The 12,905-nt window shown below is 38.5% G+C and overlaps 2 protein-coding genes and 1 long non-coding RNA gene across 3 annotated transcripts in view; 1 reads left to right on the top strand and 2 right to left on the bottom strand.

Moving 5' to 3' along the window:
* Positions 1 to 1,905: 1,905 nt before the first annotated feature.
* LOC136177108 (uncharacterized) lies at positions 1,906 to 6,742 on the bottom strand. The gene is made up of 6 exons (XM_065948230.1): positions 6,367 to 6,742; positions 5,439 to 5,584; positions 4,688 to 4,752; positions 3,637 to 3,798; positions 3,451 to 3,555; positions 1,906 to 3,357 (listed from the first exon to the last, which is right to left on the bottom strand). The coding sequence occupies exons 1-6, from the start codon at positions 6,478 to 6,480 to the stop codon at positions 3,329 to 3,331; spliced, it is 621 nt and encodes a 206-aa protein (XP_065804302.1). The 5' UTR covers positions 6,481 to 6,742; the 3' UTR covers positions 1,906 to 3,328.
* Positions 6,743 to 10,336: 3,594 nt separating this feature from the next.
* LOC136177127 (uncharacterized) lies at positions 10,337 to 10,801 on the bottom strand. The gene is made up of 3 exons (XR_010664774.1): positions 10,701 to 10,801; positions 10,530 to 10,634; positions 10,337 to 10,435 (listed from the first exon to the last, which is right to left on the bottom strand). It is a non-coding gene; the product is annotated as an uncharacterized lncRNA (long non-coding RNA).
* Positions 10,802 to 12,716: 1,915 nt separating this feature from the next.
* The window catches only part of LOC110003781 (major histocompatibility complex class I-related gene protein-like), an 11,687-nt gene continuing 11,498 nt past the window's right edge, over positions 12,717 to 12,905 (top strand). The window contains 1 exon segment of the mRNA XM_020659340.3: positions 12,717 to 12,905. This exon segment is cut by the window's right edge and continues 329 nt beyond it. The gene's annotated coding sequence lies outside the window, so the exon portion shown is untranslated.

The raw sequence follows: 12,905 nt of genomic DNA, 5'->3' as shown, positions 1-12,905 counted from the left end.
AGCCGAGCTGCTAAGAAACAACCTCACCAACAGAAAAAGACTGCTGAACCAAAGATTCATGATGCTATGGATAATGTTTTTCAGAATATAAATTGAAACAACCACCAGACATGAAGGTTTGCTCAGGGAAAGCTAAATGACTGAGCCTCACAGAGCCACTGAGCCTTTATCTAAGCTGCTCATGGCATCGTTCCAAGTCTTCTGGGGTTTGACATGAAGGATTTTTCATCAACAGCTTTTACTTTAGAGTCCACAAGTTGAAAAGCAATATTTCCCTCCTCCCACCTTCGTGATATCACAACAATGAGGACTGTTGATCTTGAAAATGTGGAGTCACAGCTAGGGTTTAACAAAAGAGGTTTTTATCCAAGAGTTGTACACCTTGACATGAAGATAAAAACAGTCTATGGTTACTTTCGTAAAGACAAACATATCTACAAACATTACTTTTAAAGTACAATGAAAAATAACAACAATTTGATGGTAAAGGCTTACAATCATTACTCACTACTTGTGTTACCTTTATAGCAAAGAGGTTAAACAGTTTTGAAATCACACATTTAGTCACCGTTTGGCCTTTTTGACAAATGAGTTACAATCTGTTTTGCTGTCAACAACTTAATTTATCATGGTTCTTATGTTTTCTTTAAAAATATGATTTTTACCAGAAATTATGATTGGGGAACAATCTCTAGGATGAAACAAATGCAACACAAAATTAGCCTACAAATTCAGTGGTTTTGTTTGTGTTTTTGCCCACAGTTGAGTAAGTAATTCTTCACTTTAACCTTCTCTCTGCAGGTTAAAAGGAGATTTCAGGTTGTCATGTGTTTGGAGGATGTCTCCACGACACATGATTTGTTTTTGCATCAAACATTTACAGGTTTGTTGATTTGTCTGCGTTTGCCCATGATGGACAAACACTCAGAATATACAGTTCATCAAAGGACAGTCTACAATGGCTTGAATATGGATACCAGTGGTTATTGAAGTCCCACGTCTTGCCTGCTGCCAGCTCTCATTTAAAGTAAGAAGCAGTTTGTGTCATATTTTAGAATATTAACAAGTATGTGATTTGTATTTGTAAATATAAGACATGTCAAAACACATTTGGTTAACCTTTACGAGGAAAGCTTACAATTTGATGTTCAAGGCTTTAATCCATGTTAGCTACTTGTGTTAGCTAAAAGCTAACATCAGGTCACTGTGAATGAAAAGGAGATCCAAGGGTACGATGTGTTTGAAGGACTTCAAAGGTCACTTTGACTTGTGCATCAAACATTTACAGATATGTTGACTTGTCCCGTGTTGCCCATGATGCACAAATACACTAAGAATACAGTTCTTCCCAGGACTGACTGAATCCAGCTAAAATAAACTGACTTATAGCCTCACCTTTGCCTTTGACGCTGTAATAGCCAACATGCTATCGATTGCTAGCCCACAAAATGACGCATTCAGCCGTGACTTACAACTAATGCGTCTTTAACGCCCCTCCAACTCTCCCCATCACCATCCATCTTCACCACCACGAGTTTCTAGACTCCATGGGGGGATTTATTCTCTTGACGCTCATATTTGACATTCTCCAAACACATCAACTACCCCGTAGAGTCCAAGTGCCAAAGACCTTCTTTCAAGTCTCATTTCCATGTTATCCATTGTAGTAAATAATTTGATATGGGCTGAAATCAAACAGTGTTTAAAAATGGATAAATAGTGATATGTTGAGTAACGTTCAGTAAGTGCTGACATTTTTTTTTCAATGTAGCGTACATTTATCCCAACATTGTATTTTATAGCATGGGGCACACTTACCCGTCTTCTTACAATCTATAGCTTAGCTCAGCTCTGGTGGCTAATATACTTACTAATGACAAGTAACTCATACGAGATTAAGATTAAGATTTACTTTTATTGATCCCCGCAAGGGGAAATTTCAGTTTTTACACTCTGTACGTCATGAACACACACATAGGCTGAAATATACACACACATGCAGAAACAGGATCCTATGAACATGCATTATTAAGCTACTGCTGCCCCCACCTACAACCCACTTCAAAAATACCCAAATATCCCTTTAAGAAGTGACATGATTTCTTTAACACATTTTCAGAATTATGAATAGAGCATTCAGTTAGATTGGAAGATTTGAAAACCATGTTAAAGGATAATTTAAGGTCTGTATACACGTTTCTCTGATGGACGCTTCTGATTCGTTAAGTGATGTAATATTTTTTTATTGTCTGTCTTTGTCCTCTGTCTGAAACTTTGATGCTGCTTTCTTGGCCAGGACTCTCTTGAAAAGGAGATCTTGTATCTCAACAAGTATTTTCCTGCTGCTCAAATACTACCAGGCCAAACAAACGGTCTTACATCATTCTCACCCTGAAATCTCTGCACTGTCTGTCCCACAGACATATATTAAGACTAGTGGTGATCGTAAATTTGAGGCCGTAGCACCAATTTCGTAAAGCAATGGTTGTTGCTGTAATTCGGCTCTCTGGGGCTTTGGAGTAATGTGTCCCTAAAGAGTTACCGTAGATGCCATAAAGCAGTTGTTGTTGTAATCCTGCTCGCTGCACCTGCTGCATGGATGTTGAATTGAGCTGAAGCGGTTGCGGTTTACTCGAGTACCTGAGTACTCATACTTATTCCTATTACATGTATCTCCCAGAGTTAACTAAGCAATGTTTGTAGAATTTCCTAAGGACACTTCGTTATTTGTACAACAGACTTTAACAGAATTGTTGACCTGTCCTTGGCTGCCTACAACAAACAAATATACTGAGTAAACAGTTCATTACAGGACAGTCTACTACAAGGGGGCCCAATCCTCTTTGAACCAAGACTTTCTTTTAAAGTCTTCCAAAATCTACCAGTCCAGTTAGAGCATTGCAACCACACACTAGGGCGGCTAATTTCTCATACAAAGGGCGTGGCTAAGGACTGATTTCTCACCTCTCTAAAGTACATTGCCAAATGTTGGCCAAGTCAATAAATAGGTGTTAGGTTACTGCCCATTTGATTCAGGTTGCATGAGTGCTCTTTCCTGAAGTTCCTTACGCGGCTTGATTTATGTGGTGCTCCCTCCAGTAACCCCTTGTACATGGGCAAGTATCTGAATATTTGCATTCATGACACAGCTGATTGTCTACATGTACGCCAAAAAAACCCAAACATCTTCTTCAGAACCATACAGAACTAGATTTAAGTAAAGACACAGTCCACTAATTTGTTGACACTTTTTCTTTCTTTACTTCCAAGACTTTAAGTTTGCATTGTTTGTCAAGGACATTTGTCATTACTTCAGCCTAAGATGCCTTCAATCGTCATTGTCTTTATTGCAGAGAGCTGCAAAGAGAAAGACAGAAAAAAATAAATATTGGTCCAAAAGCACACGTGTCCATTTCCTTATTCAATCAGACAGTTATGAAGGTCACGCACAATTCTTGGGATTGTAGATGAAGTCTGGTTCTCCTGTGAAACCAAGACACCTCGCCTGCTTCTTGGCATGTTCCAGGTCTGAATGCTTGACAGTGGACTCTTTGGCTGGACAAGAAATTAAATAGAATTTAAATGAAGAGATGTTTCATATATCAAAGGAGTTATTGTGTCTCTGGTTCTTCCTACCCATCAGGTAAAAAGCCTGATAGCTTTCGACCTCTGCAATGGTCTTTGGCTCAGTGATGTTCAAAATGTGAATTAATTGATTGTTGGTTCTGCTGTCGACGTTGTAGAGCAGACATCCCTCACAGGTTGGCAGGGAATGGTACGTGCAGGTGAAGTTGGACTCTGAAGAGAAAAATAAAGTCAAAAGTAAAAAACTAAATGAAAAGAAATCTTCTGAACCTGACATTGCTTGCTCCTCAACTCAAATCAAGAGAAATATTTTCACCTGAACTGCAGAATACTAATGTTTACAATAGTTTAAAAGTCTGCCATCATGCTAGTAGCTTACTTAAGCTGAGTGTTATGAGACAATGCTACGCAACGTTGTAAAATCCCCCCCACAAATGATGTTTACAGGCATACACTGTAAAAGGTGAAAAGACAATATAAAAAAGGTTTGATGAATCAGAAACAGGATCAGTCCTGATGTATTCTCTAACATGTCCACCAGCCTGAAGGTCTTCAAACACTATGGACCTTTGTTCCCAAACTCTCATACAACCAACAGGAGAGTTAAGTGTCCCTACTATAGAGGTCAGGCAATGAATAAAACACCTACATATTTATACTGGGCCATGTGGTCAAAACAAGGCATGATTGAAGGTGACATAAGTCATGTTAAATACATGAAATCATAAATGGGAAGTTGAATAAGGGAAGCAACATATGTGAATGTACGTGTCTAAAAAAAGAAACAATGAATGGTCACTTAGTGAGAAGAAGTCATTGTTGACCTTTGTTGACATCGGATTCAAAACCCTGGGCCGAGGATTGAATAGTCTCTTTATATTTCCAATCCATCGTCTCCAACCCACCAGGTTATTTATTTTGTTCACTTAATGGTGTATTCATCTTGATGGAGATACTGACTTTGGCAACAAGAGTTTTTCATTCACTATAAAGGTAAATGTGGGTTGCAAGAGGTTGTTCAAAGAGGAATTGGTTGGTATTTATCTTTGGAGAAACTCTAAAATGGACAAGCTCAAGAATCACATCAGATCAGGTGACTTACTGTCGGTAAGAGCAGTGTTGGAATGAATAGTAACAGGATGTGATCCATATTTGCAATATATAGTACTGGGAAAAAAAAAGACAGAAGAAAAGACACATTCAGACATGGCATTTGGGGGTTGAAGAACATATAGCAAAAACATTGCTTAGGACTGGAACATCCAGTCTTGTAGATTGAAACTATGCATGAAGCCATCAGGTCAACATTTGTCGTCCAAGAAGTATCCAGCTGAAAACTTGATGGTGATGGTTGTTTTTTTAATTTGATACTCCCTTGATTTCAAGCAGAAGTAAAAAGAAATGCGTATTGTTTCTTCAAACTGCTTGATATGAAAGGAAACTGTTTTTTTAGACCCCTTTGTTTGAAAAATATAATGAATTTTAAGGAGTGTATATGCATAGCTTGGATGGAGATCTTCATGGTAGTAGTAACTGGCGTAGGTTAGCGAAAAGTAAAAAAGCATTAATCTCAGCTTCCGTTAATTGTGGTTGATTAAAGGCTTCATTTGTTCAATGTATTCAAGGGGTATTCCTTTAGTACAACACTAATCCATTCATACACCGCCACGAAGCAGCGGGAGCAATTCAGGGTTGAGTGTCTTGCCCAAGGACACATTGGACATGTTGCTCAGCTGGGGATCGAACCCTCGACTTTGCGGTTGAAGGGCGATGACTCTGCCACCCCTAGCTCCTCTCGTGTTTGCATATCTAAATAATTATGTTATATAATTGTTGCACTGTTATATACTCACTGCCTGATCCCAATATCCTGAACAAATTCCTTGTGGTCTGGTGATGTCTGAATGAAGTCAATCCACTGGCTCTTGGTTGTCTTGAACAACACCCTATGTGGTTCACTAGTAATCCAGCCCATGATGAAGATCCATCTACCGTAACTCTGCAGACAAACTTAAAGTCAATGAGATAGACACAAATATCTGATGTAGCATTGAGAATCACTCATCTCAGATCCCTAAAAACACAGACTTAAACACTTTAAAAACAGATTTTTTCCCCCCAAACCTTCTGCTCATCTCCCGAGCTGTTTTAGGTTTCAAAATGGCTATCTATGAGTGTGAGTGTATCTGTACACTCTGTGTCTGTTGTAATGCTTGCTCCCAAGCATGTCTGCCCATGTGCTGGCTTTCCTACCCTCTGCCTGGTTCAAACCTGTCTTCCACCTCCTCCCTGTATACTTTTCTAATATGAACTGCTTTCCCGTTGCTGAAGCTGCTGCTTCAACGACCTCATCCCCTGTCAGCTGCTAAACGCTACACTTTCCCTGTGTTGAACTTTGTGTGTAATACTCCCGCTCCAAGCTCTTCTGTTTCTGGGTTCGGTCCCCTCAGCTCGAGGCCCGAAACTATTAAAAAGACTAAAAAGAAGATTCTCTTGGGAAAAAAAACAAAAACACTTTCATATAAGACCTCACGACCACCTGGCTTCAGGTGAGTCGGGCAAAGGATCCAACCTCTAAAATGAGTGACATTGTAACCTTCTTGGCCAATTAAATGTGTTGCCAATTTATCTTTTACTACTAAGCTGTAGCTCTAAGTAATTGCTCATTATAAAGAGAGGATTAAACTGCGGGATAGAGGTCTCAAAATAAGTCGTGTACTGTTTAAATCGTTAATACAAACAGTCACCTGAGGACTAAAGTGAGGAGCAGAGGAGACTTACCGGTTCAAAAGTAGGAAGTGGCATTACCAGAGGTCTGCATTCTTCAACTGACAGAGCAGAGCTGCTCAGGAACAAACCAGCTACCAGGAAAAGACTGCTGAAACACAGATTCATGATGCTACAAGTGGTTAGCTACGGAGTATAACTAGATGAGAACAACAAGCAGTAAAGGTTTTCTCCAACAAAGCTGAAGAACTGATCCTCCCAGAGCCACTCAGCCTTTACAGAAGCTGCTGATGGCAGAGTTCCAAGTGTTCTGGCTTTTTGGACTTTTCATATTAAAGGAATTTTTTGGTAAAATGTTTTTAGCCCGGATATGGGCACGCAACATTTGACTCCACCCTTTTCTAACTGCAGTCTAAGAGGAGATTCCACGGTATCCTGTGTCTGTAGGGTTTTTAAGGACACTGCTCATTTTCTGCATCACCCATTTACAGATTTGTTGTTTACATTAACTGAGAATAAATATAGAAACATTCACCTTGAACTCTTCACTTGGGTTAAAAAGGTAACAGACACAATGTCATGAAGTATAAGCTACAACAAGAACATCATTGTCAGCTAATTAGCTGACTAACATTAAATGCTAGCATAAAATTAGTTCAAACCTTTTTTTTTCTTGAAGCTTGATAAATTACATACGCTAATTTAAATTATAAGGTTTCTTATAAGAGGTTTATTGCTATATTTCCAGTAATGTCTGAGGATATCACCCTTTTACTGGTTTTCCATCAGTTTAGCAAACTAGTAAGCTTGGAGGCATAATAATGTTAAAACACGTCATCTTTCAAATGTTTCTTAGTTGAATTGATGCACCTCAGCTAACAAGCTGCTGAGGTCCACAGCGTTGAACGTTGCTTTTAGTTTAAGTGAGCTATATAAAAGACTTGACTATGGAATAACAATTGCCACTTAAGTCCTCCATCTTGTCTGCAGCCAGCTCTACTTAAAACAAACTATTAGTTCGTATTATCTACATTACAAATAATCACATTTACAGTTGTAACGCTTGATATGAAAATGAAAACAAGTGCATGATTTATTTTTGTAAGGATAAAGACCTATTTAACTCGTAATAAATCAAATGGTCATGGCCTACAGTCCAAACTGGCTACATGTGATAGCTTGCTAAAACGTCTAGCAAACTATCATGTGGCTGCTGTTTAGCCTAGCTACCGGACTAATTAGCTACCCTCTGTCCTGTCGTTTTTAGTCTGTGGTTTAAATTTATTTGGCCAGAGTTGAGTGATACATTTTCCACTCCAATGTTGACTCCCTGTTGGTTAAAATGAGATTCCAGGTTACCTTGTGTTTGTAGGATTTCTAAGGACACTGTTCCATTTGTGCATCAAATATTTACAGGTTCGTTGACTTGTCCTTGGCTGTCCAGAGTGCACAAACAAACAGTGAATACAGGAATGTCTCATTCCAGCTAAAACCAACCCTAATTATTATCAGCCCCAATATTCTGCATTCAGATCCTAATTCACATGTAAAAGTTACTAAGAACATTAAAGATTATTAGTATTGATGTTCAAATCTGATGAAACTAACTACAATTTCTGTAGAGATGAATCCTAGTTCAAAGTATATTCTGCTTCTTAAGTGTAAACCACAGACTGTTTCTGGACCAGTCTACATCACACTGATATGAAATTCCTTCCTTCTCAGCTTAAAAAAATAACAGAAACAGTATAATTCATTAAGTGCTAGCCTTTCTAACTAACACCACATTTTATAGCTCAAAGATGGATTCGGGGCGGCAGTAGCTCAGTCTGTAGGGACTTGAGTTGGGAACTGGAGGGTCGCGGTTCAAGTCCCGTTGCTGACCAATATCTGGAACGTGGTCTGGTAGCTGGGGAGGTGCCAGGGCACTTCTCGAGTACTGCAGAGATACCCTTGAGCAAGGCACAGAACCCCCAACATCTCTGCTGTGCTCTCTGTGTTTCAAATCAGAATTTAGTAAATAAAGTATGTCAAATAAAATTAAAACTAAAAACAGTTGCTATTGTCAAATTAATTTCCGCTTAATAAAGATGATTAAGTTCTTAATTCCAAGAAACGACTGATTATGAGGTTTTCTTGCCTGTTCCATTTGGTAGCACAGGGGTTCCCAAACTTCTCAGCTCCAGACCCCCAAAATAGGGATGCCAATGGGGCAGGGGTGTGTTTTCCTCATGGGGTGGCCCAACTGGGGTGCAGACTAAAGCAGGATCGGGCTGAAGTGTGATGTGTGCACTAACACACTCAAATACATAATGATTGACCCTTTCTTACCTCACCAATCATATCATATGGGTTCTTTTCTGTTGAATTCTCTTTAATTATTTGGAGCATTTTGCATTTGTTATATTCTTGCTGTTGTTTCTGTTCTTCTGTGTTTGGTTTAGTTTGTTCTTGTTTTTGCTGTTTGTCAAAGCACTTTGTAAACCTGTGTTTTTAAAAGGTGCTATATAAATAAAGTTATTATTATCTTTATCACACAGGATAATGGCAACATTAGCCTCATTCTTTAATGACACAAAAATAGATTTACGTTCAAAGTCACAATTTAAAGTACTTAAAAATGTGCATGCAAATTCCTGCACAGTCTAACTTGCATAAATACATTAATTGGCAATGTTTTGGCCCCAACACATCGCCAGTTTGTTCATTGCAAGTATGACAGTGTGCATTACTTTCCAATGCACATGTCTTATTAAAAAGATGTGCAAAGGTTTGATATACAATTTAAAGGCCATTTAAGGATGGGATAATGATTAGGAGAAGCCCTATACTAACCGAAGGCCTGAAGCAACTTTAAGAAAGGCAAGTTTGTTATCAGTGCTCAGTTGAAAAGCCTTTATCTGTGATGGTATGTTGGTAAATTTGTGCACTTGGCATGAATACCTGCACGTTAGTGTAAATTCCATCACTTCTAACCATACATACAGCAATATATCTGAATGATCTTCCTCGTTTGGCTCCCAGTAACTGCTTGCATCAAATTTGAAACTCTGCAGCTCACTTACAAAACAGCAACAAAAACGGCTCCTCCTTATCTAACCTTCTTATTTATGTCTACACCCCCTTTCGCCCACTACGCTAAGGTGTCAAACTCTCATTGGCAACCTGCACAACAGGGCCCTAAGTCTTTAACTAGACTCTTCTGCTCTGTCGCCCCCGGTAGTGGAATGTTAACAACCTCAATTTGATCTGCAGAGACCCTTTGCACCTTCAAGAAAAAGCTAAAGACACAGCTCTTTATGAACCCTTAAGACCTTAATGATGATGATGATGATATTTAGGATGGTTTTGATGCTGATTAGAACTCTCAAGAACAGCTGTCAATGTTGTTGTTGAAGAAATATTAACCTCTAACTTTTTCCAAAAAAGTGTTTGCCTCTGGTCACTTCCTTTCAGCACCTGTGTGTCCATTCAGTCTTAAAGCTGTTTGTTGGAACTAACTGACATCGTTATCTCCTCTATAATTACTTATGTTGTTCTTACTATCTGATGTGAGTCACTGTAGATAAAAGAGTCTGCTAAATTAATTATAGAATATGCTTACAAGTACAACATCTTACTGAGAGCTCCTGTAAGTCTCATATTACTCTACTCTCGGTGCACAGAAGCCCAGTTGTCATTTTCATGCCCAGCATACATTTTGTTTGAATACATCTATTCATGGGCTCTTCTATGTGCTTCAATGCGTACTGGTCTTTAAGTGAGTAAAAGTGATTTGACAGGCCATGATGCATCTGTACCTTGTCCTTTAAACTTTACACCCTAGAGCCATGAAATATGACTCAAAATATATTTTCAAAATCTAAATCAGCTCTATTAGCTGTGCATCTATGCTGCACAATAACATACTTTCTGTCACTTCAAACACGCAGCTGTTCACCAGTTCCTTTCACCTGAACCCCCCATCCCCACCCTCAATGTATTCATTAGATTGAAAAACAAAGCAAAGGCCACACAATAAATGTTTTGAGTCACAATTGTTTCTTTACTTCCACGATTTCAATTTGAAGTTAAAGACAGGACTTCAGTTATCTTCATTTTTCTTTTCCTTTTTCACACAACGCTGTAAAGAGAAAGACAAAAAAACAATTTAGTTCTGTCTGAAATCACATGTGTCCATTTCATTATTTAATCAGACAAGTTTGAAGGTTACTCACTATCCTCGGGGTCATAGATGAAGTCTGGTTCTCCTTTGAAACCAAGACACCTCGCCTGCTTCATGGCATGTACCAGTTCGTGGTGCTTTACATAATTTTCTTTAGCTGGAAACAGAAATGTAAAATAGTTTCACATTTAAAATCAGTTGTTATTTATCTTGTTCTTCTTACCCATCAGGTAAAACGCCCGATAGCTTTCAACCTCTGCAATTGTTTGGGGTTTAGTGATGTTCATAATGTGAATTAAATTATTGTTGGTTCTGCTGTCGACGGAAAATAAAATAAAATAGGGGGTATAGTGCAAAATGAATGATGAAGTTAACTATGCAGGGAATTGAGACAGTATTTGAAGAGAATGACAAGATAAAGTGACAAGTGATGATTAAAGTGACTTGGTATGATAAAAAAATAGCAGCAAGTAATGTAAACAGCAGAGAAGAGAGGCAGTGTTGTACCACAGTGATGCAGAGTGCAGTTATATAATATAATGTAGTATAATATAATATAGTGCAATATGAACAATATAGTGTAATATAATGAAATGTTATATAATATAGACTAGTATAATAATATAATAAAAAATATCTAGAATGTACAGTATATATATATATATATATATATATATATATATATAGATGCTAAATGATAATAATAATACAATGATAATAATGAAGCAGGTCATGTGGGTAGTGTTTTATGGGGGTGAAGTTTAGTGTCAGGACGGACTGTTATTGTTGTCATCGGCTGCTGTTGTACAGTCTGATGGCAGTGGGCACAAAGGAGTGCCTGAAGCGCTCTGTTTTGCACCTGGGGGGGGGATGAGGCGTTGGCTGAAGGAGCTGCCCATCTGCCACAGCTCACCATGTAGAGGGTGAGAGGAGTTATCCAGGATGGATAAGATTTTGTCCTTCATCCTCCTCTCACCCACTGTCTCCAAACTGTCCAGATCAAGACCGACTACAGAGCAGGCCTTCCTCACCAGCTTGTTCAGCCTGTTTGCCTCACCAGTCTTGATACCACCCCACCAGCACGCCACAGCAAAGAAGAGGGCACTGGCCACCACAGACTGGTAGAAGGTCTTCAGGAGTCTGTTGCAGACACTGAACGATCTGAGTCTCCTCAGGAAGAACATCCTGCTCTGTCCCTTCCTGAAGAGGGCGTCAGAGTTGTGAGACCTGTCCAGTTTATTGTTGATGTGGACCCCAAGGTACTTGTATGAGTCCACCCTCTCCACTTCCTCCCCCTGGATGATGACTGGGGCAGGGGGCCTCTTCTTCTTCCGGTAGTCCACTACCACCTCCTTTGTTTTGCTGATGTTGAACTTCAGACGAAAAGCAGCATAACTACAGTGAACACAGCAGATAGACTCTGATTCAGAAAGAAAAAGGAACAAAATGCCTTCAAAGTGTTTCACCTCTAAAACCATTAACAGAGCATTTAAATGGACTCTTTAAGTCCTTCATGACACTTTAATGTTAGAAAAAGTGTTTTGTTATTAATGTAGTATAATTAATGTGGTATAAATACTTATTTCACTTGAATGAATTGTGATAATTAACATATAATCAGAGTGTCACAGTCATTAAAGTTCATTTTGTGAGGATCAAACTCAAATATGTGCTCAAAGAATCAGAAACATAATCAACCTCCTGACCCTCAAAATGAAGTTAATCTTGGTTTATTGTTTTACCTCTGAATATTTGTATATGAAATATGAATAAGCTCAAAGCTATTCCACAGATGATCTTCATCTTTTACATGTTTGTCTGTTGTTTAGTTGAGATCACATAAACCCTGAAGCTCCAACATTTCATTGAAGTCAAACATCAGACTGTTTAGTGGATCTAGAAACACATATCTGCTGATGTGAGCTTATTGCACATATTTAGTTTTCTGTGCTTATGTTGGCCGATAAGTGACAGAAAACAGTGAAGCAGCTTGAACATCATTTAGAAACAGAGTCTGCATTACAGAGTTTGTCCACCAGAGGGCAGTCACGACTTTATTCTCAAACTGAAACGTCACAGCTCAGTTTGTGTTTCCCACACAAAAAGAAATAAATGGTTTTAATCTGTGAAAGTCAAAAAAACATCCACAGCAGCCTCAACAATTCAGCATTAATAAGACTACAAAGTTTGTAGACTTTCTTCAAAGTGGTTACATTTATTCCTGCACAGATTTATCTAAAAGCTTTTTTGTTAATTTCAGTATAAAAACATTTTCTAACACTTGAATCAGAAATATCAGAATAAGAGTTCCAGGAGAACTTTTTCTTTTCATCTCTAAATTAATTGGAGTATTTAATGACTGCAGAGAGATGATCAGGTTTGGTTGAATGTACTGGAAGTGTTTTTTGATTCTGTGTGCTGGATAATA

Source organism: Labrus bergylta, chromosome 19 (assembly GCF_963930695.1).
Source record: "Labrus bergylta chromosome 19, fLabBer1.1, whole genome shotgun sequence".
NCBI lineage: Eukaryota > Metazoa > Chordata > Actinopteri > Labriformes > Labridae > Labrus > Labrus bergylta.
Note: the sequence above shows the minus strand (reverse complement) of the source record. Positions and strands in the feature narration are given on the sequence as shown.